Here is a 23,971-nt window from a genome sequence, read left to right as displayed (position 1 = left end):
CATAACACGTCCGTTGACCTACCAATACAATGCATCAGCTTTCGAAAGAAAAAAAAAAAAAAGCAGCGAAAGAGAAAGAAGAAACACAACTGAACTTGCGACAACACCTAGCGTCCGTTACGGCGAGCTATACTTTGGTTGACGCAGCACACCTAGCGCCACAAGGGGACACGTATACATCTCGCGGTCGGTAGCAAGGACCTCTGCCGCTCCCCACCCACAACCTTAAAGAAAGAAAACGAGGTTACTCGATCAGAAACCGACTCGACGAGTGGCGACCACGTGACCCCGGTGCGCCACTTCTTGTTGGTCCCTTGCCTTGTGGCAGGAAGGAAACAGAAATCAAGGGGAAGTGTTGTGGCGGAGCTCTAGAGAGCGCTTACGTGGTGAACCTGCGAGACCACGCTCAACCGTTGGGCTCTCGAAAAGCAAAACACAAACAAGCTTCGGGATAGGTAGAAAGAGAGAATGATGAAGCTCTGGATGCTCGCTTTCCTCTCCTGTTTCCTCGTTCCGGCCTCTGGTGAGTAGCCACTTCCTTTTGAACGGAATCGATGACCAGTGGCACGTATCGTTCGCGATAGCGCCCCTCAAGGGCAGTCACCAATGCATGGCAGGAGATAGTTAGCCCCCTTTTTATGTCACGTGTCGCTTCAAGACGATCCCTTGTGTGCGGTATGTCGGCGTGTCGCGTTGCCTTTGTGGCGCATGTGATGCTATGTGATAAGGAGCGCTGCGGGGAGGCAACGCGCTGTTCATTACTTCGCGCCTTTTATGAACGTTACGTTTAAAGAATAAGCAGCACATATTCGGTACGGCGTCCTGATACCATTAACAAAAACAAAAAGTAAAAAGGAATGGAAGGAGCACAGAAAGAACGTGACTAAATGTCACGTGACAGCTTAAGAGAAAGAAACGTGACTGTTTCACTCATCAACATTCCGTCTGGCATTCCTCTGGCAACCTCTGTCATTTCTGTTGCGATGTCTGCTTCGTTTTCAACGGCCTTCAAAGAAAGTTAAGTTCCATAGGGAAACACTGCCAAAACAGGGATATGGCCCTGTTGATGCAATTGCATCTTGTAAGTACGTATGAGCAGCCAAAGGAACATGGACAAACCACAAAAGACCTAAAAGCGATAAAACCCCGGTGCAGGGGACACAAAGAGACAACACAGACGAAGCGCTTTTTAACCTACTGTCTATTCAGGCGGGCATTCACTGTGTTCGTTACATTCATTGTTGGGACTACACGTCTTATGTATGTGTCTGTGTTGTCTCTTTGTGTCCCCTGCACCGGGGTTTTATCGCTTTTAGATGTACCACCAAACAGCCCGGTTTTTATCGCTTTTTTTCCACAAAAGACAGCAGTTGTTTGCGTCTTTCGTGTTTTGTCCGTGATCCGGTTGCTCCTCGGCCCGCTTGCACGATCTTTGAGGAGATTCCTCAGCGGTGCCCTCAGTAGATTCGTAGTGCTTCTGGCACTCGGTAGTGTCCTCAACGCTGATCTTTCGTAGAGTACCGCCGAAGCTATCGCTAACGCCTCTGAGGAACTGCCTCAACGCTCGTGCAAGCGGCTCTGGTACTTACAAGAAGCTGGATTACCTGCGTACTCATGCGATGCGACACATTCCTTAGCGCAATCGATGTCACCTATGTAATGCTATGACACTTTGTACTGCCATCTTTGAAGTTCAGTGAATTACATGATGAACTTTGAGCTGGGCTTATGAATACTTAATAGCACGTGTAGGAGCTCACGGACGTGGCTTTCTAAGCAGGCAGCCTCCGGACCGGAACATCATCGTGATGCAGAGAAAGCTTTCGGAATCTGCAAATCTTCTCGTCGATTCAATCGGCGCGATCATTAGCGACCCACATAAGGAAACGCGTTTCTCTGGCGGGCGGAGTAAAGTAGAACTGGATCTGGGCAAATAAGACAAAGAGCAAAGGATAGAAGGCGAAGGCATAGCAGCGACAGCAAGGCCATACGCTCGAAGAGATATACGATGGCATACGGCCAAGAATTCGAGACGCTGGAGACCGTTACTTGTCTCACCGGGTTCTGTGACCGTTAAGGCGTGTAAGTCACGTAATGTGACATAAAAAATCGTGTTCCCGCAAAGTTATGCCGGATGCTAAAAGTAAAATTTGCGTTCCAACGTGCAGTCTTAGAGCAGAGGGCGGGCGCGTCGGAGGTCCCCTACCACAGGAAGGGTGGAGAGGAAGTGAGAGGAGATACATGCAACGGGGATTGCTTCAAATGTGTCACACAGCTTGCACTTAGGACATTTGGTTAATTAGGCAATGAATAGTCTTCCTTTATATGGATAGCAACTCCAGGCCATGCGATGACATTTCTTTAACGCACTTTTCGGGCCTCAGTGCAGCCGCGTCGCGTCACGGATTCACGCGTACCGATTCGTACGTCCGATGGATATCACTCAGATATCCGTCCGTTGGGTCATTATTCGTACATCCAGAGGATATTCGGTGTCGTTGGGGTACGCTTTTACCCACCCGGCCATGCCGGTGGTCGCTCAGTGTCTGTACAGCGCGTCTTCAGTGATGTCGTGTCGTGCAACACGGACACCGCGGAGTTCCAGCGTAGGCGGTGCGCTGCAGAGCATTCGTGCGAGTATATAGAGTTCGCAGATGCGCCGCCATTACTGCGGGAGATGCAGACGCGGTGGGTTTCCAGATTCGGCTCCTTCTTGATCAAATTGGCTACCTTCTTACTGTCGCAGGTCCGAAATTTGAACAATGGCGACTTGGGTGTTTAACGGGATAGCCTTTCCTTAACGCACTTTTGAGCCTCGTTGAAGCGTAGCGTCAGTGGAGGGGGGTCTTTTCATTCTCGCGATGCGCTATCTCCCCCTCGTTCGTTTCTCTTTATCGCGGCATCAGTTCAGTGGAGCGATTCTAAAGAGTGCTTTTAACAAGAAGTGTGTGTGTGAGAGAGAGATTATGGGTTTAACAAGAAGTGAACGCGTCTGTTTTGTCTCAGAGGGGTAGTGATGGTACCATTAATATTTATTTATTTATTTTATTTTACAATACTGTCTATTACAGGGGGGATGGGTATATGCTGCGGGTCAGAGCAAACAAATAACTTAAATATAAGCAAACAAATACACAACAAAGAATATCACAGCACCATAAAATCATAATCGAGATAATGTGTCAAGGGCATTAGGTAACAAACTGGAAAAGTTGTTTACGTTATCGACACAGGCGACGGACTAGGGTCGCTGTTCCAGACAAATCAATAGAATCAGGAAAAAAAAAAAGATTTCTTGAAGACATCTATGTGTGAGGTGTACGGCTTGATGTTCTTGCCGTGATTTATTCGTTTGCTGTGACAGTCTACACGTGTAATGTATTTGTTACTGTCAACTTGTAACTGGTTGTGGTAGACGAGGAATAAAATCCTTAGCTTGGCTGCCTTTCGCCGTTGGGCAAGAGGTTCCATATGTAGCTTCTCAAGCAGATGTCTTACTGAGGCAGTCAATCCACAATTTCCCTAATAAATCTTGTTGCCATCCCTTGTACTTGCTCGAGTTTATTATTTAACTTCATTGTATAAGGGTCGCAAACTATGATAGCGTATTCAAGAACTGGACGGATTAAAAACTGTATGTTTATAAGCTATAAACTATTAGGCTAATATGTATGTTTATGCAAAGTAACATATTTTACTTACTGCTTGCTTCAAAAACGACACCAACAGTTATGCAGAGTTCACTGAAGCTAACACACAAATTGCGTAAAATTCTGCTTGTAAAAAAAAAAAAAAACCTTACTGATCCTTGTGCATGAAAGAGGGGCGCTATCAGTGCCGGCGTCTATGTGTGGGAACTGGGGGCAATGCTGAACTCACTGCACGCGAACACAGAGAAGCGTATGACACCATAAAGCAAACTGATGACAGCAGTCCATCCCGTATGGCAACATTGGTCCTTAAGCCGCCTTCTTCCCCGTCCTAAGCTATACGCCCTCGGTGACTGCTGATAAATATTTCACGTCCACCGTGGTGGGCGCATTAAGTGACGACTCCACAGTCAGAGGAGTCATGACCCCATCCACTAAAGGCCAAGCGTACTTCCGGTGCGCGTGACTCCAGTCAACCTCCGTAGCTCCATTTCAGAAACGGAGTGATGTGCAAAAAGCACCACGATGGAAGTTAAGTGACGTAGTTCCGCCATTCAGCCAGTTCAGAGACGCGTTTTGGCGGGTGTCATGGTGTTTTGGCGCGTGGATTGCGTGACTATCTTGTGTGTGGATGCTTGCCGTGCGCTGCACAAGGGTACCTCGAATGATGAATGACGATGAATGACTCAGCCTTTCGCAAAATCAATTTATTAAATGCGCCATAAAAAAAAAAAAAAAGAAAAGACCAGTCAAGCCTTGCCTAACCAGTCTAATAGAGGATGGCCGACAAGCAAGCGAGGATGTGGAACGTTAAAAGGACAATGAAACGATATTTGACAAGCCTACGATCATTTTCAATTTGTTCCTGTGTACTAAAGCATTCACCGCCCTGTGAAATATGAAGTTCAAAATCGTTAAAATGGCGCAAAGATTCTAAACCACAGCCGTGAACGGCAGCCGTGAAACACAGGCGACCCGTCTGCGAGGCGCACAGGCCGTCAGATCATACACAGAGGATGTTGCTGATTCGTGGACGGTCTTTTGCCAGCGAGCATGCAAACTTGTCCACGAAATATGTTTGGAAATTTCGTTCGTAATTTCGATTTGGAATTGGCGAAAATAATTTCATCGTCACTTTAAGCAGAGGCTCCTTGTGGGGAGTCAGTGTAACTTTCTCTGCACTACAGCTATATACCTGTGGAATTCGCCACGTGATCGCCATGTGATCATGAGCTACGCCACCGCAGTGGTCGGGTCTGTGGATTAGTTTTGCTCACCTGAGGGTTCTTCAGCGTGCGCCGAAAGCTCAGCGCGCCGTATTTAATGCCCCTGGCGAAAGACAGCGTCGTAAAGCAACTTGCACCCTGCCATCAAGGGTGATTCCCAGGAAGGCACCGAGTCCAGCCGTCTTAGCGGAATGAGAATCAGCGGTGGAGCTGACTCGGAATTAATGTAATATCATTCTCTGCGGTGGTTAATTGGCTTAAATGTGTCAAGCAAGTATCGGCCAGCGAAACTTCCTTTCCTTCATTCTCATTTTGCCGGTTATTTTAGTCATAGAACGTTGCAGCTCCCCGGAACAACGTTGTCCTTCCACTCGTCGCTTGACAAACTCAGCGTCTAACAAATACATTTTCCACCGGAGCTGTTTTCGAAAAACACTACATTGCAGCACACGCGAATTACGGCTGATATTAAATAAGCACGCAGGCGCGCACACCAAAAGCAACTTCTGATAAAGTCTGTGCAGTGGTCGATGCCTATCTAACGTGCGGAGGTCTGCATGATGCACCTTGACGTTCCTCATTGAGATGCGGCCGCCTTAACGAGATTAGATTAGATTGGATGGGGCACGCGGTTGACGGGTACTGCATAAACGTTGCGCTTGATCAGGGGCGCCATTCTAATCGCGGCAATTTTACGACGAGCAAGAGCGGTCGACGAGTGTTGACGTGCCGATGCGCTCGGTGCCTTGTACAAGCGCAACGGTATCAGCCGTAAAACGAACGGATAATCCGGATGCAAAACAAATATTAAAAGATAATAATAACTGGGTGTTTACGTCGCCAGACAACTGAGATCAAAGATTAAAAGAGTATGGAAGGCACTTTTAGCGTGTGTATACAGGGTGCGTCACATAAGACTGACCAGAATTTTACTAAATGAGCGATTTGTTTTTCTTTCGGATAAGCCGTTGAATATATCTATTCCGGATGGGGCCGACTCAAAGGTGGTGGCGTATCAGTAATTGGTACAGCCGTTAATTACCTCTCGTAACTAATCTGATATGAATATAGGTTGACCGCGCAATTGCAAAGTTGTAGAGCACAACCATGAGGAGGCTAGTCCGCTAGAAGTGATTGCGCGTCGAATGTCGTCTGCGTCAGTGAGAAGGGAGCCGTCCTCTGACCTAAGCTCGGCTATACTCGTGCACGGATTTCCCGACATGTAGCGCATGCAGCGCACCAGGCGGGAACAGTATGCCTCACAGCACCAACGTTCGGCGTTCTGTTTGACGACGAATTTGCGCCATGCGTGCACCCTTAGAGACGCCAGGCGTCTTGATACGTCCGCAAGCTCACTAGCCACGTGAGTCAGGGAGCCGCAGCACAGCTAGTACCTGCCTGAGTGCGTCTCTACGCTGCCGGTGCTCACGCGCACGCTCTCTACTCCAAAACCGGAAGCGCGGGCACCGGCCGCTTGCTCCAAGGTCTCCCAGTCATCTGACCCGAAGTTCGCGTGGGAACATTGTTCCCGCAGCCGATTGTATAAATCGCTTTTGATTTCTGGGTCATCTAGTAAGGGAACGTTGAGACGCCGAAAACAGCACCAGCAGGACAAACAGCTGGCTAGGCCCGGTGCTGCCCACGGGAATTGCTCCAAGTAAACTGGTACACGCCGCCATTGACGTGTGTGAGGGCGTCAATAAAGCCGATTGAAGAAACGAGTCGTTCCAATTCGGGGTGTGCTCGTCTTATTACCAACTGCGGGATGGGACAAGCGCAAGCTTATCATATTAGACCCCCTAGGTATTGGTAGCGTTTCACTCCTAGAGTGTAAAACCTTCCCACTTCATCGTAAGAATATAATTGTTATTGTTGCTGCCCACCTAGTGCTGTCTTCCGTGATTCTTCTTCTTGCTTGTTAGTCTTCCGTGCTGGCCGTCAATCGTACAATTGAAGTCATATATTTGCATCGAAGCGGAAGTCCAGTCACATGAACTGGCTCCCATATAACTGTCTCAACAAACTAGGACAAAAACTAGAACTAGCGCAATACCAACTCCGGCATGTGAAATCACGTCACGTTCGTGCTTGTCGTCGTCATGCAACAGACCAAGACTGCGGGGAGTTGCGTACGGGCTAACGGCACGAAGGAAAGTAATGCTTAGTAGTGGACAACGTATACCTTCTATGCGTTTCTTCGAAGAGCACAGTTGTCCGAAAATGTATACTGTGGAGCGTCCTGCGAAGTGCAGGGTTTCTTGGACTTTAGGCCCTTTACACACGACGACGCCCTCACTACGACGGCCGACCATGGACTTGTCATTGTGTTTCAGCCGTGTGCCGACAGGTGGACGCAGATCATAGGTTAGGCGCCAGTTTTATTATGCCATTCATGGGCAACAGAACCATGCATACCATACTGTGGTGGACCATCTTCGTGCCATAAGGCGTGGGAGCGAAATCTATGGAAGTGTAGAGGAGATGGTGTTCCTCCATACGGGTATCGAACCGATGGTGGTGCATTCATATTTTTGTATTGCAAACTGTGGGATGGGACAAGCACAATGCTTGCCCACGTCACGATTCAAATCATTTCATCTTCAAATCTTCAAACATTATTTTGTTGGCTGTCCCCGATGCCACATGCATTCTTATCAAGCAGGAGAGCTACCTATGGATGGAGGTAGGCTCCTATTTTCCAGCTATAAGTATGTAGGTATTTTATTTGTTTGTCAAACAAATATACAGTTTTCCAATGGGACAAGCGAAAGTTTGCCCACATCGCATTTCAAAAATAGTACTGCCCTCGCCATAAAAACGAACAGCAGGATAAACCTGTGCTAGGCAGGCTCCCTTACACAAACAGGAACACTAAAAGGGCACTATACTGAAAGTCAGGATAACAACACTCCTAAGGGAGATTTTAGGAAAAATCTTCCCGGAAAGAGCACCACAAGCGATGCTGCCTAAGGGAGATTCCTGATAATGTATTGTCAGCAAGCAGGAGAGCTACCTTCTATTGCCAAATGTAGGATGGGACAAGCATCCGCTTTCCCACAGGGCAGGTAGCCCCTGGGACAGATTTCTGATCTTGAGAAAAAATCTTCCCGGGAATAACACCGCAAGCTATACTGCCCCGACGACCTTTTTATCGGCCGCGGCAGATTTCTGATGCGTGTATTGTCATGAAGCAGGCGGACTACCTATGGGGGTAGTCCACTTTACAGTGACACTAACTGCACGTTACAATCCCACAAGCTAGATAACAACACTGTCTAGGACAGTTTTCGTATACTGCCCATACCATGCGAACAATCCAAACACGGGAGAGTCGCTGCGGAGTACAGTACAGTCCTAGCAAGCTGGCTAGAACATGACTTGCCACTCACCCTGAACGTGACGGAAACGTACAGCGCTTCCTCACGGACGATGTGGCTACGAAGACCTGGCATGACAGCCTGAAATATAGCTGCGTCTCCGAAGTCTGGGCCACCGAAAGCCAGCCGGCAACGACGGACCCAAGTTTGAAAGTTTATCTCCGTAATTAACAAAGCCAAAGATTTCTGATTTAAGAAAAATCTTTCCGGAACAGCACCGCAAGCAGTACCGATTTGTAATGTGTTGTCATCAAGCACTTTGTGTGTATTGGCATCGAGGCGGAAGTTCAGTCGTATTGCCAACATCACGTTTCAAAAATAGTACTGCTCTCGCCCTGAAAACGAAGAGCACAGTCACAAGGACTTTGTAATGTTATGTATTGGCATCATCGTGGAAGACCAGCAATATCTCTTGGCTGGCTTCTTTTAACGCAACAAACGCGCTAGTCTACAACCATCGCAACGCCAACACCCGAAGACGGGCTCACGGCAGGTCTGGGATTGATGTACGTGCTACACTGTTAAAACAGTACTTCACCACATAGCACGCTCATAGCCAACCATCATTCCGAATGATATCATTCTGTGTATTGATTTGTTGAAAATGGGAGGAGGCGCCTATCTGGGATACATTATGCATGTCCCAGATAGGCGCCTCCCCCCTGTTTTGAACAAATCATGACACAGAATGATATGATTGGGAATGATGGTTGGCTAGGAGCGTGCTATGTGGTGAAGTTCTGTTTTAACAGTGTAGATGCCACCTCGCAACAACCCAAGGACTTTATGATGTATTGTCATCAAGCAGGAGAGCTACCTCGTATTGCCAACTGTAGGATGGGACAAGCTACCTATGGACTTTGTATCGCCCACTGTGACTGTGTGGATGGCCACACAGTCACTTCAAAAATAGATCACAAAACAGCAACCGCCTGAGATCCCTATGGACTTTGTATCGCAAACTGTAGGATGGGGCAAGCGTTAGCTTGCCCACATCGCGCTTCCAAAATTCCTATGGACTTTGTATCGCCAACTGCAGGATGGGACAAGCGTTAGCTTGCCCACATCACGCTTCAAAAATTCATGTGTATTGGCATCGAGGCGGAAGACCAGTCACAAGGACTGGCTCCCATATAAATATCTCAACAAGCTAGGTCTAAAACTAGAACTAGTGCAATGCCAATTCTCCTGCTTGTCAAATCACGTCACGTTAAGGATTGCTGTTCGTGCTTGTCGTCGCCATGCAACAGACCAAGACTGTGGAGAGTTGCGTACGGGATAACGGCACGAAAGAAAGTAACGCTTAGTAGTGAACAACGTACCTTCCATGCGTTTCTTCGAATAGCACAGACGAAGTTAGCTAGCGTCTCCCGAACTCCATAGCACCAAGGACTGCTCTCTCCCTCTGTGAAACCCTGCGAACACCCGCTCGAACGAGGCTTAGAACGTGTGACGGCCCCCGAGCGCGACCCCCGTGTACTGCTATGCAGCGCGCAATCCACACTTGGTAATTTATCTCTACGGCTAAGAGAATGAACTGAAAAATTCCTATGGACTTTATATTACGTATACATATATTCAAATCAAATGCGCAGTTGCAGACTTCCCACTGATACATATCATCAGTGCTAGTTATCCAAGTTTGCCGGTGTGGTGGGAGCTTAGCATATTGCCACGAATCATCATCGCGAAACTCAGGCACGAGGAAGCGTCCAACGGTTTCCGTAGTACGACGTACGAGTAGGTGGCACCTATCTCACAGCGGCGGCGTAGGTTGGTCTCGGTACTTCGGCGTCGGGGTTGGCGGTTGACGATGTCTGGATTGCCTGCTGAACCTCGTCCTTTATGATCGCACCGATCGAAGACAAAGGGTCTTGAGCCTTCTCAGGACAGAGGAGAGCTCGTACTTCCTCGCATACCACCTCTCGAATCAGCTGTCTGAGCGATCCGACGTCAATGCCAACGGTCCTGGAGAAAGCCTCGTAGCCCTGGTGTCGTTCGTTAACGGTAGCACGAGAGAGCAGGGTCCTCTCAAGGCGGACGGCTTCGTCCGGAAAAGCGTCGGTCGTGGCGGGTGGATCCCGGGACAGGGCGCGAAAAATTTCTTCTTTTACGCCCCTCATGAGTCGCTAAACCTTCTCCTCGGATGCTTTGGGGTCAGCTCGCCGGAAGAGCCGCAACACATCTTGGACGAAGCCTGTAACGCTTTCGTTTGGCAGCTGGATCCGTCTCTGGAGCAGACGTTCAGCGCGTTCTTGAAAAGAGAACGCCTCGAGGAGTTTGCTTTTGAAGACGTCCCAGGACGTGAGCAAAGTCTCCCGATTCTCGAACCATGTCTTCGCGGTGCCTTCCACGGAGAAATAGACGTTGACGAGCTTCTGGTCGTCACTCCAGTTGTTGAACTTGGCGATCCGCTCATAGTTGTCGACCCAATCGTCCACGTCGTCGACTTCAATTTCCTCGGTCCAATGAGCGCGACTACCATGTCTACCAAGCAGTATAACGACCCCGAATTGAAGACACTCGTCGACTATCTGCAGGGCCGCGCCGACAATGTTTTATCACTCCCAAGTTTTTCCCTACGTAATGGTGTCCTCTACAAAGAAAACCACGCATCACAAGGCGCTACGTGGCTTCTCGTTGTGCCTGGGGACATGCGCATCGAGATTCTTGAATCTTGCCACGACGAACCGTCATCAGGTCATTTGGGATAGAGCCGGACACTGGCCCGTATAAGGGAAAAGTACTACTGGCCAAAACTGGCCAAGACCGTACACCACTACACTCTTAAAAATGAACTTCACCACATAGCACGCTCCTAGCCAACCATCATCTCGGGTGATATCGTTCCCTTCCTTGATTTGTTGAAAACGGGAGGCGTACGCCTTTTTGTAACACTTATGCAGAAACGTTAATTGTCACAAAAAGGCGTACGCCTACCGTTTTCCACAAATCATGTGAGAGAACGATGTCACTCGGGATGTTGGTTGGCTAGGAGCGTGCTATGTGGTGAAGTTCATTTTTAAGAGTCGCTGTCGTCGTCGTTTGGGCTATGGGACGGCCGACATTCGCCGGTCCTTGTCCGTGGCAGTGGACGTCGTTCCTGGGGGGTCCTGGAGGACTTGTGCTTTCTTCTTTTTAAGCGCCACTTTCCTGCCGCATGGTTTCCCCGGCAGTTGGCGCACTTTGTTGCTGCTGGATTAGGGCACTCCTTGTGGCTGTGAGGTGCACTGCAGCGCTTGCAGCGCACACCACTCCTGCAGTGACGAGCGATGTGGCCGAAGCGCTGGCAGTGGAAACACTGGTACAGGGGTATGTGGTCGTAAACCTTGTAGCTGTTGAATCCCAAAGTGATCCGATTGGGCAGGGGCATGTCCGATCGGAAGGTCAGCAGCACCGTGCTTGTAGGGACTTTCGTCTCAACGCCGTCCCGTCCCGCTCGGTAGCGGAACATGCGTTGAGCTCCTGTGACGCCGTCGTCGCGCAGAAACTGCGCGAGCTGTTCATCTGTGTATGGGTCCTCCATACCACTTATCCTGCCAATGTTCCTTGTATAGGATACTGGCACATAGCACGTCACTTGGATTCCAGCAAGAAACTGGATGGAGCAGATACCTTTTACTGCTTCGGGGACGGCAACATTGAGCGTCATCGAGCCGTCAGCGTGAACTTGTTGGCGTAGCACTGGTGCCTCCGTGACGGCTCTGATGTCTTCTGCGATGTTGTTTGGATTGACCTGCAGCAGAGACTCGAAGGGGTTCACCGGGCGGATGATGATGGGGATGCCAGCTCTGCGTCCTTTCTTCTGTAGAACATGGGTAGCGCTGTCCTCCTCCGTCTTGTCGCTGGCGCTGTCTGCATTGGCCTGGCTCCTGTCCGGTCGTGGTGACTCGTCGTGCCTCCGGCGTTTACACGCCGAGGGCTCTGGGCTGGGTGAGTTCGTCGCAATAGCGGATTCAGGACATGAGGGAGTGGAGCTCTGAAAAGAGCTGTTGGGATCAGGTACTCTTTTGCCGAGACCCTTGCCACCTTTTCCTCTGCCTGACATAGCTGCTACCTCTGCTAGAGCCTCAGAGGTAAGGTCACGCAGCGCCGCCTGTCGGGAGAGAGTGCCAACGCATTCTCACCTTCATCTGCTAGCTAGAGCAGTTCAGCGCGGCGCGGCCTCCCCTCGGAGAGGGTATTGGTAATAGTTCCTTCTTGCGCGACGTCGCCGATAGGAGATCGCTCCGCCACGGGCTGGAGACCTTAGACAACCGTGTCCCCAATGGTACGACAAGGATTCTATACGCGAAATTTGAATCCTATTCGCGAGCGTTGTGCATTTCTATAAATTTTTGAAGATCTGGTGACTTCCGGGAGTTTCGATGACGCGCGGAAGAGGTGACGTCATGTTTTGCCCACAAATTGCAATGACGTCATGTTCTGGAGAGAGCGCCCCTCTCCTTGCAACAATGTGGCGTCCGCGGAGGGTCACGTGGTGGAGAACTCAGGCGACGCTGATCCAAAGGGTGGGAAATGGGAGAGATGTCTTCCCCCCCCCCCCCTTGTGTTCCGATGATATGACACGTGGGGCTCCCCTAACGGAGTGCAAAAAGTGAGCCTCCCGGAGCCGGGCGCTCCGTCGGATGATAACCTGGCGTCACAGTCCTAAAAAAAAGAGAGAGAAAATAATAATAATAATTTTCTGTAACTTTCGTGTCACGTAGAGCCAAAATATTTTGCAGGAATGCAAAAACAAAATACAGAAGCCGACACTGAAGATTTTTGTTTAAGTTTAATTTGTACAAGCTTTCGCGTGGAGGTCCACGCTTCCTCAGGTAAAGTGAGACAAGAAGGTTTCAGCAAGATAACTCTGGTAGTGTTCTGAAGACACGAGATTTAGTCCGTAGTGGCAGTTTAAAGGAGTACAGAGGACAAGAGAGAGAGAGAGAGAAAAAGAGAGAGACTAAGACGTCTGACGTCTGTGTGTGTTATTTTATCGAGTAACGAGAAAGGTTTCGATGTGTGCAATGTTTCGTAGAAAAGAAAAAAAACTCGCATAAACATGGTCCCACGCGTTCACCCTTCACACACCACTCCGGGTATAAAGAGGAGGATAAGGCATGATGACACGCCACCGATGACGTTACAGGGGCACTCTGTCGCTTTGCCGCCTAAACCTTCTCCTTATCCTTCTATTCCTTCTAAACCTTCTATCCTCTCTCTATCCTTCTACCCCTTCTAAACCTTCCTTCTATCCCCAGTTCCCCGGGGGGAACTGGGGACAGAAGGAGCGGCCGAATCATGACCGAGCCAGGAGCAATGCTTTCAGAATCCCGAACAGCCGAGTAGCAGACGGCAGCGGAGTAGCAACATCACTTCTCTAGACCTATCAGCGAGCGTTGCCGCTGTAGCCTCAGCGCAAGGTCCCAGACTCCCAGGCCGATCACTGGCTGGTACTGCTCTCCACCGCCGTTGCGCACGGTCGCTTTTTCCGGCGTACTTTAAATTCAATTTCTGCGATAATTATGAGTCTATGGGGTGGATTAATCCTTATGGTGCAACCTACTGGCCTGCTTAGCAGTTTTATACAAAGAAAACAGGGTGTTAAAAGCTACTTCTGGGCAACGGTTGATCCACCCGACTGTGCCGCAGTGCTTATCTTCAGCACGTCGGTTTTTATTAGTGCTCTTTAGTACATCGCACGCTATTCGTCATTGCGTACGTAAAGGATAGCGTGGGGGTTCTGCTGGGGGTTCTGCGCTCTGCGCGAAGCTCTCGTTGTGTAGTTTTGAGCGTGCGCAGATCCGCGAACACGCTATCGCGAGCAGCACAACATCTTGGCCCAATATTGAGCCACCATCGCCAATACTGGTCCAGTTTTGGGCCAATATGTTGTGCGCCGCTTGGGATCCCTCATGATACCAACGGCGATGACGTACGATGCACTAAAGCAGGGGCGGATTTAGGGGAGGGGGGTCCGGATGTCCTGACCCCCTCAATACCAGACTTGAACATAGGGTTCAATGGACCAATCCCAGCATGCACCTGGCACTTGTCCATAGCGGACCCCCCCCCCCCCACCTCCCCCTCGGAAAAATCTTAGATACGCCCCTGCACAAAAGCTCGATCACTGTTATCGGGTGCTACGCATATGGGCGTGACACGGTGAGTCATATGTTATTTGTAACACGTACATTTCATGCTTGAGGGGGCAAAATGCGTTCGTTGTAAAAAAAAGAAAGAAAGGAGAGAAAGGAAAGTATATAACAAAGGTCAGCCGAACAGCACCTTGAAGTCGAAATGCAAACGGGTGTGAAAACCACAATTTACGAGTCATCCCCGTATAGAGGGAGATGGACAATAGAAAAAAAAAAAAAAGAAGAAAGAGAAAGAAAGAAGAAGAAGACTAAGAAACAAAAAGCCCGCGCACCGATCAAATTCAGTCGGCAACGCATAAAACAAAAGTTGCTTTTACAGAAAAGATGACCATATCTGTGTCGTAATTTCAGCAATGTAGGTGAAACTTTTTTCCTCCTCGAAGCGCATGCAAGCGTAAAAAGAAGGTGTCCAGGAGTGATGGAGCGTGACCACGTGCATTCAAGTAAAAGCTTGCGTGAGAGTATAGGGCCCCCGATTACCAACTGAACTTGAGCGCTTTCTCTGTTTCCCAGCGTTTTTATGTTGCGATGACACCGACCCACATATACGGGTGATTTGTTAAACACGAGACACCTCGTCAGATTATTTTCTGGAGACACGCATTGCAACGTTTCGAATATCCACCCAAGCAGCACAATGTACTGAAAGTCGAGTGCAATAGGGGTGGACGGGTAGGTGGAAGGCCTTGAACAGACGTGTGAAACTGAAGAACTGTGATAAGACATCATACCACCCACCCCTATTGCACTCGACTTTCGGTACATTGTGCTACTTGGGCAGCGACTGATATCCATCGAAGCTGAGAGTGAGGAAGAAAGACGTGACTTCCAAGACACAACGGCTCGTTAAACGACATAACCGACATGTTCGTGATAGTGAAATGCACTGAAGCCCGGCACATCCTCCTAGTCACCTTTGTCAGCACACTGGACAAGGGGCTTTTCAGTGGCCTCAAGTGTACTCAGAGAGAGACACCACGAAGTCAGGCGTCCGGCGTTCCGAGACATCGTAAACTAGATCACGGACATCCAATAGACCTATCTGCGGTCCAAGTGACGCCAGTCAGCACCAACGTCAGCGACCCAAAATATGAAACACACGGTAGTTTAGCATAGGACGTGGCACTTTCAAATATATGGTCTCCGGTTGTTCGCACTTGGCAAGATGCGTCGTTTCGTCTGTGAGTTTCCTACAAGTTTTGTAGCATGTTTCGGCACCATACAGTTTGAAGCACCACGCAGAACCCGAGGGTGAAGCTCCCCACTGTTTGGATCCGTATCAGCTTGGGCCCGAAATGGCGCTGTGCGAACATTGCTGCAACAGCCTTATCGGACATGAGGAAGTTTGACGTCAGGGAGAAAACGAAACTTAGCGTCCACGTATATGGTAATCGTGCACACGCATGAGATACACAATATTTTCTCGTTTTCTCTCATTCATTTTATAATACCCGTCGCTTCATCATTTACTCAACCGAACCGTGGTGGTCGTTGCGCAGTCAGTTGGACGCGCTCTGCAGTATAGACTGCTCAGTGACCGATAAGACGACGAAACGCAGGTCAGCTGGTAGACGAACACCATCATGGACAAAGCCTGAGTCTGGGCAACATCGAGAGAGAAGAAACATCGAGAGAGAAGAAAACGGACATACACTAGTCTCGTGTCTACTATCGTGTTTCTGTGATGCCCGTGCTCAGGAAAAAAGAAAGAGAAAAGAAAAAAGAGCAAAAGAAAGCTAAACAAAACAGCACGGTCACGATTGTGTAACGCGATTTTCAGCCGTAGCTGTTGTGCGTGGATGTTCACACTTTTATATATGGCACTGATATATCCGCAACTACTTTAGAGTGACGAGGACTGCCTTGCGATCTGTCAAGTGAGTGATAATGTGTAGAGCCGGGACAAAAATGGGACAGGAAACGCTGAAAGATCGGGACATTTCCCGGGACAACGTGTACCCATCTCTGAGTATGTCAAAACTGCTTTTATTATATTCAGGTGATTTTATCTTTGTTTTATCTATCAACCGACAGAAGAGAGAGAGAGAGATTATGGGTTTAATGGCACAAAGGCAACAAAGGCTATAGAGCGCCGAGGAAGAAGAAGGCAGAAGAAGACAGGTGGTGCTGGTGAAAGGGCCATTCTCCGCGGGACGAAGAAGAAGAAGAAGAAGGGCTCGCCGTTGTCGGCCTCACAGATGTGGGCAACGTCACGACTGACGCCCTGGGGGAATGTAACGTCCAGGGCCGACTGCTAAGCGAACTGTGCTGACATATGTCTGAAAGCGTCTGAGGAAAACCATGGAAAAACCCCAGTCAGCACAGCCGGCACCCGGATTTCCAAACCGGGTACTAGGAAGAAGGAATGCTGAAAGGACGACGACTATCAGGGATGCATCCACCAATACCACAGGATCTTGTGCGTTCGTCATCGAGGGCTCCAGTGTCCACCGTGCTGTGCGCTTATCGCCCCGGACGTCTTCTACGGCTGCGAGGCTGTAACGCTGTTCTCGGTGCCGTCCAGTACATTGCCAACCAAGCAACGCCTGGTGACTGGTCAATCACCAGAGCGGTCTTCAAGCACTACGCACACCTGTGGCCTCCAGTGGTCTTGTGGTCATAGCGTACGACATCATCTTATCGTACAGTGCCGCCGTCGCAAAAGGGCACACAATTGAGCTCCAGTGGATACCCGCGGTCGCATCGACATTGTGGGAAGTGATGCTGCTGACAGAGGGGCACGTGATGCTCACCAACGCGGTCCCGCGCAAAAGATATACGCTTCTGAGGATGCAAAATGTATGTTGTGCATCATCCAGCGTCGTTCCTTTCGGAGCCAGTGGTCGAGTTCCGAGGAGCTGACGCCGCTGCTAAATGACCCGAATAAGGACCGAAAGGAGCGCTAAAACCAAGGCGCAATTCCAAAGGGAACACACACCCAAATGATCATTGAAGTGCAAGTGCAGGATGGTAGTGAAGCCTGCCATTGGTTTTGTTAAATTGCCCCCCCCCCCATATGACAGGCCTATGATAGGGGACTCCGCATTGCCGTCATTAGTGAGTTTCAGTAGGCCTATATCGTACGCTGTCGCCTTTGAGATCGTCAGGGGTAGTGCGGTGACTCTTAGCAATGCGAAAAGCTCTGTTTATGTCCTGCGCATGCGCAGAACCTCAAACGCTATCCCTTGCGTACGCAAAGGCAATGTCGTACGACATACGAAAACTCACTATTATTGAGAAAGCGAAATGAGAAAAAGCGGAACTTGCGGTTTCGTTCTCGCATAAAATACGAACAACGCAACGGACGAATTTCGTTCCTTTTGTATTAGTGTCAAGGTAACGGCATCCTTCCTTGCGCGAGATGAAATAATTGCACTTTAGTGCCCCTACAACGCATGAAACCAATGCATGGCTCTGCCAGTTTCTGCACGTAGCTTTTGCCGTATTATCGTGCTTTGCCTAACTGTGTGTGTGTGTTTATTGCAGCCCGTGATGCGAAGGCCCGCAGGCATCCTCGACAGGTGCACGTGCTAGAGACGGCCCGTCATTGCCCAGACCCAGGTCTGCTCGCCTGGCCTCATCCGACTGCCTGCGACCAGTACACCCGCTGCGAGAACGGCACAGTCACCGAGGAAGTCTGCCCTAATGGACTACTTTTCAAGCCTGAGGGAGGCATTTACGATTTCTGTGACTACAATTGGAGGGTCGACTGTGCCGGAACGAAGCGTAAGCTGTCCTTTTGTGGCAATTAACATAACTGCACAAGAGCGCGGAATCAATGCTGATGATCTGTGCTAACAACGGGCAGAATTTCGTAAAATAAGAAAATGCCGCCTTTATTATAGTCAGAATGGCGGTATATTATAGGTCAGGTGGGCCATCTTAAGGCCTGTCTATAGCAACCACCTTGGTCGCTGTTTTAATTAATGTTGTGTAACTAACACTTTACAATTGTGAAAATAGTTCACACGTGCGCTTCAAACTGCGGCGCCGTCCACGTCGAAGGAAGCCGATCACGCATATCTGAACGAATATAACACATAGCAACGAATGTAATCCACACATCCTTGATTGATCTTAGCGATTCATATAACTGCGTCCGATATAGGTGGAGCATGTAAATAGAAACACATATGTGAATCCGCTTTTACACTATTATTCATCTTCAGTATATATGCGTCTATGCCTCTACTCAGCTGCGATGGCTTGATTTTAAGGACTGCTCACTACAAGACGTGACGAACTGTTAGTAGTCCAATCACAGCCACTTGCTACGCGAATATATTCGTGGATTGCAAACATAGAAACAAGCCGTCTTCAGCCGCGCTAGCAGCCATTCGTAGCCGATAATTTTTACGTGTCGTCTGCGGCCATTCATCAACGACAGTGGAAGTTTACATACAGTATGTCTGTGTCATGTGATGTAGCGAAAGGAGGCATGTTTATCCTAGGTAGAGCAGATAGGCTAGACGTCAAATTTAATTCATTCCCTGTTGGTTACTACAGCTGGCCCAGTTCCATCTCCTGACTGCCCTTGGCAATTCGGTGTTTTCCCAAGTAGCAACTGCGTGCAATACTTCAAGTGCGAGTTCGGCGCTGCGAACTTGACCGACTGCGGTGCTGGCCTGGCTTATGACGATGCCACCCATTCCTGCAACTGGCCAGACCTCGTCGATGGATGCGATTCTGAAGGTATGCCTAGATCATGGCTAGTATGGCTAGTACGGTTAGATCAAACATATCACAAGTGAGTATAGAGCTCATCGGTCCTCGTAGCGGCATATACAACGTAAGGCAGCGTCCAAGTGACCATATAGTCGTACACTGACGAAAAGACTGTGCGATATCGTTTCGCGGAATAATTTGTGCGTTAAGTGACCAGCTCTGTAGATGCTGCCAGTTGCAATTCCATCTGCGAAACATACATTTGGGCAGGGGCGGATCCAGACCCTCAGTTGGGGGCGGTTTCTTTGTCGGAGCGCGTAGTGGGGGAGAGGAGAGAGGGAAATCCAATGTGACTGACGTACGTCCCCCCCTCCCCTCCCCTGCAACCGCGACTGCACCTGCACTCTTAAAAAAAGGGTGTACTTTAACTCCTTTCCTTGCCACATATATAACACCCTTTTGGAGGGTACAATTACGCTCAAAAGGGTGTCTCCTCACTCCCTCAAGGGAGTAGCATAACACCTTCCCCCTGCCGGGGAGTAATATTATTCTCCAGTAGGGAGAAAGGTGTTATGCTACTCCCTTGAGGGAGTGAAGGGACACCCTTTTGAGCGTAATTGTACTCTCCAAAAGGGTGTTATATATGTGGCGAAAAAAGGAGTTAAAGTACACTCTTTTTTTAAGAGTGTGGGCCATGCAGTTTACTCCGATCACAAGCTATATGGTACTGGCAAAGGGTGCGCTATCACTAGTACCGCGGCATATTGTAAAATCTTTTCAGTGTCGTGGTATAATGCCATGTAACGCGGGGTTCAAACCCCGGAAATCGTTGCTTTAATAGTGCATTTGCGAGAGGGAAAAGTGAATGAAATCCTCCTTCCCTGTGCGAGGTTCCCATACAATCCCTACCAAATTTTTGTTTCCTGCTACGCTACTGGTTTAACGGGAAATGTCGTCTGTTCACAGGTGGGCCATGCGTATACGTATAGAGATTGGGGAGGTGCGGTCTATATGTTGCAGTCGAGAAACTGCGTCAAAAGAAGTTACACACAGTGTTTCCGCCGGCCCGAATGATAGTCGTCCTAACTCGCCCCTCACCTAACCAATCATGTTACAGGTCAGCTGACAGAGCGAAAAGGGAAAGGGGAGGGGGTTAAGTCCACAGGGTGTGTGGTCACTCTTGCTCCGGGATTCGGCTAGTCCCGCACAACTACCCCCCCAGAGAAAACATGCGACCGTCCTGCTCTCAGTATTCTTCACTGGGACAATAACAGCGAGGGTGATTTGCGAAGTTATCATATGTCTCAGTAAAGGAGGGAAGACACGGGTTGGCGGTCCCTTAAAGTTTTGTGTGTAATTTTTGCAGCCATTGTCGGTTTCCGCTGCCCGGACCACGCTACCGGTCTGTCGGGCAAGTTCTACCCTTACCCTCGCTACCCTCACCCCGGAGACTGCACCAAGCTGATTACCTGCGTTCACGACTTGCCAAGGCTCATCAGTTGCGGTCCTGGATCAGCATTCAGTCTTAACAGCTACACTTGCGAAGACGCTCGTGATGTCCCCGACTGGTAAGCATTCGATAACCGTTTCTTTCTTTCCACAGGGGTTCCATATTTAAATCCACGGACGACAGAGTGCGAGGCGTACTCCTGACAGGTCCCGGTGACAGGTCATTGCAAACATCAATGCGATTTGCGTGGAGGTCTCCGACAGGGCAAAGTTTGTTTGGGATGGCACCGGTAATGGGCGCTGCCACGTTTATTTGTGGCAATGCCCGTTAGCGATGGCCATACCAAACAAACTTCGCCCTGTCGTAAACTTCCATGCGAATCGTGACATCGAAAAGTTACATAGAACGTTTCTGCTCTCATACAATAAAATCGGACCACACTCAGACGTGTTTTCAGACTTCATATACCCCGTTACTTGCACCCTGAAGTGACACACCTCCGTACGAAGCCCAAAAATGTATCCTTCTCGAGAACGCAACATTGTTAAAGTAGAGCTATAGACATCCAGCTACATTTTCCACCTTGAGGCGCTGGCGTCGAGATCAAAACTCTGCCGAGTCTCCGCTGAATGGGTATATCGATATTTGAGAGAGCACGCGAGTTTGTTGAACGAGGACCTCCCGAACGGGCTTCAAGACGAACGGGCTTCAGTCTGCAGAGCAGAGGCAGCTACATAGTTCCTGTTTACCCTGCCAAACTTGTTTACGTCGTTTTCAAATACATGCTTACGTGGAGATACCTGATTACCTGGAGATACCTGATTACCTGGAGATACCTGCTTACTTTTTGGGGTTGGGAGACGCCCTGACATTAGTCGAGTTCGTCTTCTTTGACAGGGGCACATAATTTGTACTTAACCGTAAAATGTCTCCCATCGCAACTATCTGGCTCATAACACGCACTAAATTCGTCCCACGGACAAGGCTCCTTTTCGCTACACCTGGCTCTACAACTATGTCCTGGCAGAAAAGCGACCTCTGACAGCACAACACAAACAAACACAGTACAAGACCACAATAGCCTATCACTACAGAGGACTTGTCACTTGTTATCTGCATAGAGGCTTCTGCTTCCTCGTTTCTTCTTTACCCGAAATGCGTAGAGGAGAAAGAAGGTGATATCACCATGTGGACACTGATAAGTGGTGATGGCACACACCGCTGACTGTTGAGGTCGCGCAGGATTCCCCATAGGCTGAGCCCTTCGCCCTCTTTGTTGTTCCAACCTTCATGTGGCGCAATGAACATTCAACGAAAGTAATGAGTAATGCCACCCTGCATTAATCCGTCAAAATATAATGCATTACTATTACGCATTAGTTGCTAGCAAAAGGTAATGAATTACCGGTACCGATTTATATCCAATTCGTCGATAACTGCAGGGTAAGCCATGTACATGCAGGGTCGGCGAGAGAAATCACAGGAAGTAATGCATTACTTTGTAATGCCCTCCTTTGTACTTTGCAATGTAACTCCCCACCCCTGCCCGGGGCCCGGGCCACTTCACGGGCTCGCCGGACCCAAGGCCTGTTGTAATCATATAAAGAAGAGGTACTTGGATTGTGTTATTGAGAGATGAGGAAAGGGCCCGGGCATGACCCATCCTCGGGGCCCGTAATTTCTCTCGTCGGCCCCGCGTGCACATGGTTTAGCCTGCAGTTATCGGCGAATCGAATATAAACCGCAACGTAATTTAAAAAGTATGCGTCTCAGCGAAAGAACAATACAAAATTAGCTCACGTGAGCAGACATCACAAAACGAACACTTTATTGCTCCACAACGAAGCGGATATACCTAAATCGTGAAATCAGAGCAGACTCGTTTCGTTAGATCTAACGTGTGCAACGATTAATTCCTCCAATCATTTCTCGGACATTCATTTGTATTCTATGTTTTTCGGTTAAAACCGAAAACTCTGAACCCCACTTATGATTTACAACTTTTACGCGCTCCTATAGCCAACCATAATCTCGAATAGCATAATTCTATCCCCCTAATTTGTTGACAACGGGAGGCGCACGCCTTTTTGTGACACTAATGCAGTTACGTTAATAGTCACAAAAGGGCGTGCACCCCGGAGTGAAATCAGGAGTGATAGCGGTATCATTATATGCAATGGATGGTTGGTTGACCCCCAGCATGTTGTGTGGTGAAGTTCTGTTTTCAAGGATGTGCGTGTGACGCAAAAATTCCCTTCTCTTTTCAGCCACGCCGCCCAACTCCTGAAGAAGTGAACAACGAAATATTTCAACGGCGCAGTATTACAGTAATTAGCGAAGAGAGCAAACCTACGGCACCTACGCGAAAAACGAAGCACACGGAAACAATGAATCGCTGAGCTTATCGTCAGCCTGCCATCCTTATACTGCGCCTTGGGCAGCTAAATTCTGTACGTTTACGTCGAGCGAAGTATTTGTAAATCAAATAAACGTCAAATGAAGCGATTCTCTTCAACTTATGGAACAGTTCCATTAGCGCGGCTTGCGACCTTCCGCACATCGCATAAGAGCCTTGCTATATGACTGTTGCAGATAATTCTGTTGCAGAGACAGCGCCATTTCGGGCCCAAGCGGCCACGGATCCGCCAACAGGAGGTAGTTTCATCAGTGGGGTTTGTGGGTTCAGCGATATGACAGCAAGGAAAGCTACAAGACCTCTAGGGAACCCGCTGAGGAAGCGGTGCATCTTGCCAAGTGTGAACAACTCGAGACCATGTATTTGAAGGTGGGGCCGTCGTCTGCTAAACTACCGCGCGTTGCATATTTTGGGGCGCTGACGTTACTGCTCGCTGTATAACACCGTTCTCCCGTGGGCGCCGCCATATTGAAAGCGCAGCGCCGTCTAGCCGGTGGAGCACGTTGAAAAGTGTCAAGCCTTTTTCGTTCACCCGCGCGGACGTATACACCGTTTTCCACCCAGCCTCACACCGAGCGCTTTTGCAGCCGCTGTTTAGCGCCTAACTCAGAAAGGAGGAAAGCGATACCAAACATGAACAGTTTGTACCAGTTTAAACCAGTATAAATAGTTTAACCACCAGTATAAACAGTATAACCAGTATAAACTGTTTATACTGGTAAACAGTTTAACCACCAGTATAAACAGTATAACCAGTATAAACTGTTCATACTGGTTTAAACTGGTACAAACTGTTCATGTTTGGTATCGCTTTCCTCCTTTCTGAGTTAGGCGCTAAACAGCGGCTGCAAAAGCGCTCGGTGTGAGGCTGGGTGGAAAACGGTGTATACGTCCGCGCGGGTGAACGAAAAAGGCTTGAGTCGGGGTATGTTACCGGAAACGAGAAACGTCCAACTACGCTTTCTGCGGGAAAACGGAAATAGAAACAGAAACGAAAACATTTTCCTTACGTTTACCAGAAGCCGCAACACAAAATAGAAACGA

General features: G+C 49.0%; 1 protein-coding gene across 1 annotated transcript; it reads left to right on the top strand.

Moving 5' to 3' along the window:
• Positions 1-300: 300 nt before the first annotated feature.
• Positions 301-23,017, top strand: LOC135368196 (protein obstructor-E-like). The gene is made up of 5 exons (XM_064601328.1): positions 301-523; positions 17,883-18,122; positions 18,903-19,088; positions 20,428-20,629; positions 22,779-23,017. The coding sequence occupies exons 1-5, from the start codon at positions 469-471 to the stop codon at positions 22,804-22,806; spliced, it is 711 nt and encodes a 236-aa protein (XP_064457398.1). The 5' UTR covers positions 301-468; the 3' UTR covers positions 22,807-23,017.
• The last annotated feature ends 954 nt before the right edge of the window (positions 23,018-23,971 follow it).

Source organism: Ornithodoros turicata, chromosome 9, assembly GCF_037126465.1.
Source record: "Ornithodoros turicata isolate Travis chromosome 9, ASM3712646v1, whole genome shotgun sequence".
NCBI classification, from domain to species: Eukaryota; Metazoa; Arthropoda; class Arachnida; order Ixodida; family Argasidae; genus Ornithodoros; species Ornithodoros turicata.
The sequence above is the reverse complement of the archived record's forward strand: the minus strand, read 5'-3'. Positions and strand labels throughout refer to the sequence as shown.

Bases quoted from the DNA above. Each gene is read 5' to 3' on its own strand.
- LOC135368196 (XM_064601328.1), top strand. From the start codon at position 469: ATGATGAAGCTCTGGATGCTCGCTTTCCTCTCCTGTTTCCTCGTTCCG. The intron at 524-17,882 runs GTGAGTAGCCAC...TGTTTATTGCAG, and splicing joins TTTCCTCGTTCCGGCCTCTG to CCCGTGATGCGAAGGCCCGC. The intron at 19,089-20,427 runs GTATGCCTAGAT...TAATTTTTGCAG, and splicing joins CGATGGATGCGATTCTGAAG to CCATTGTCGGTTTCCGCTGC.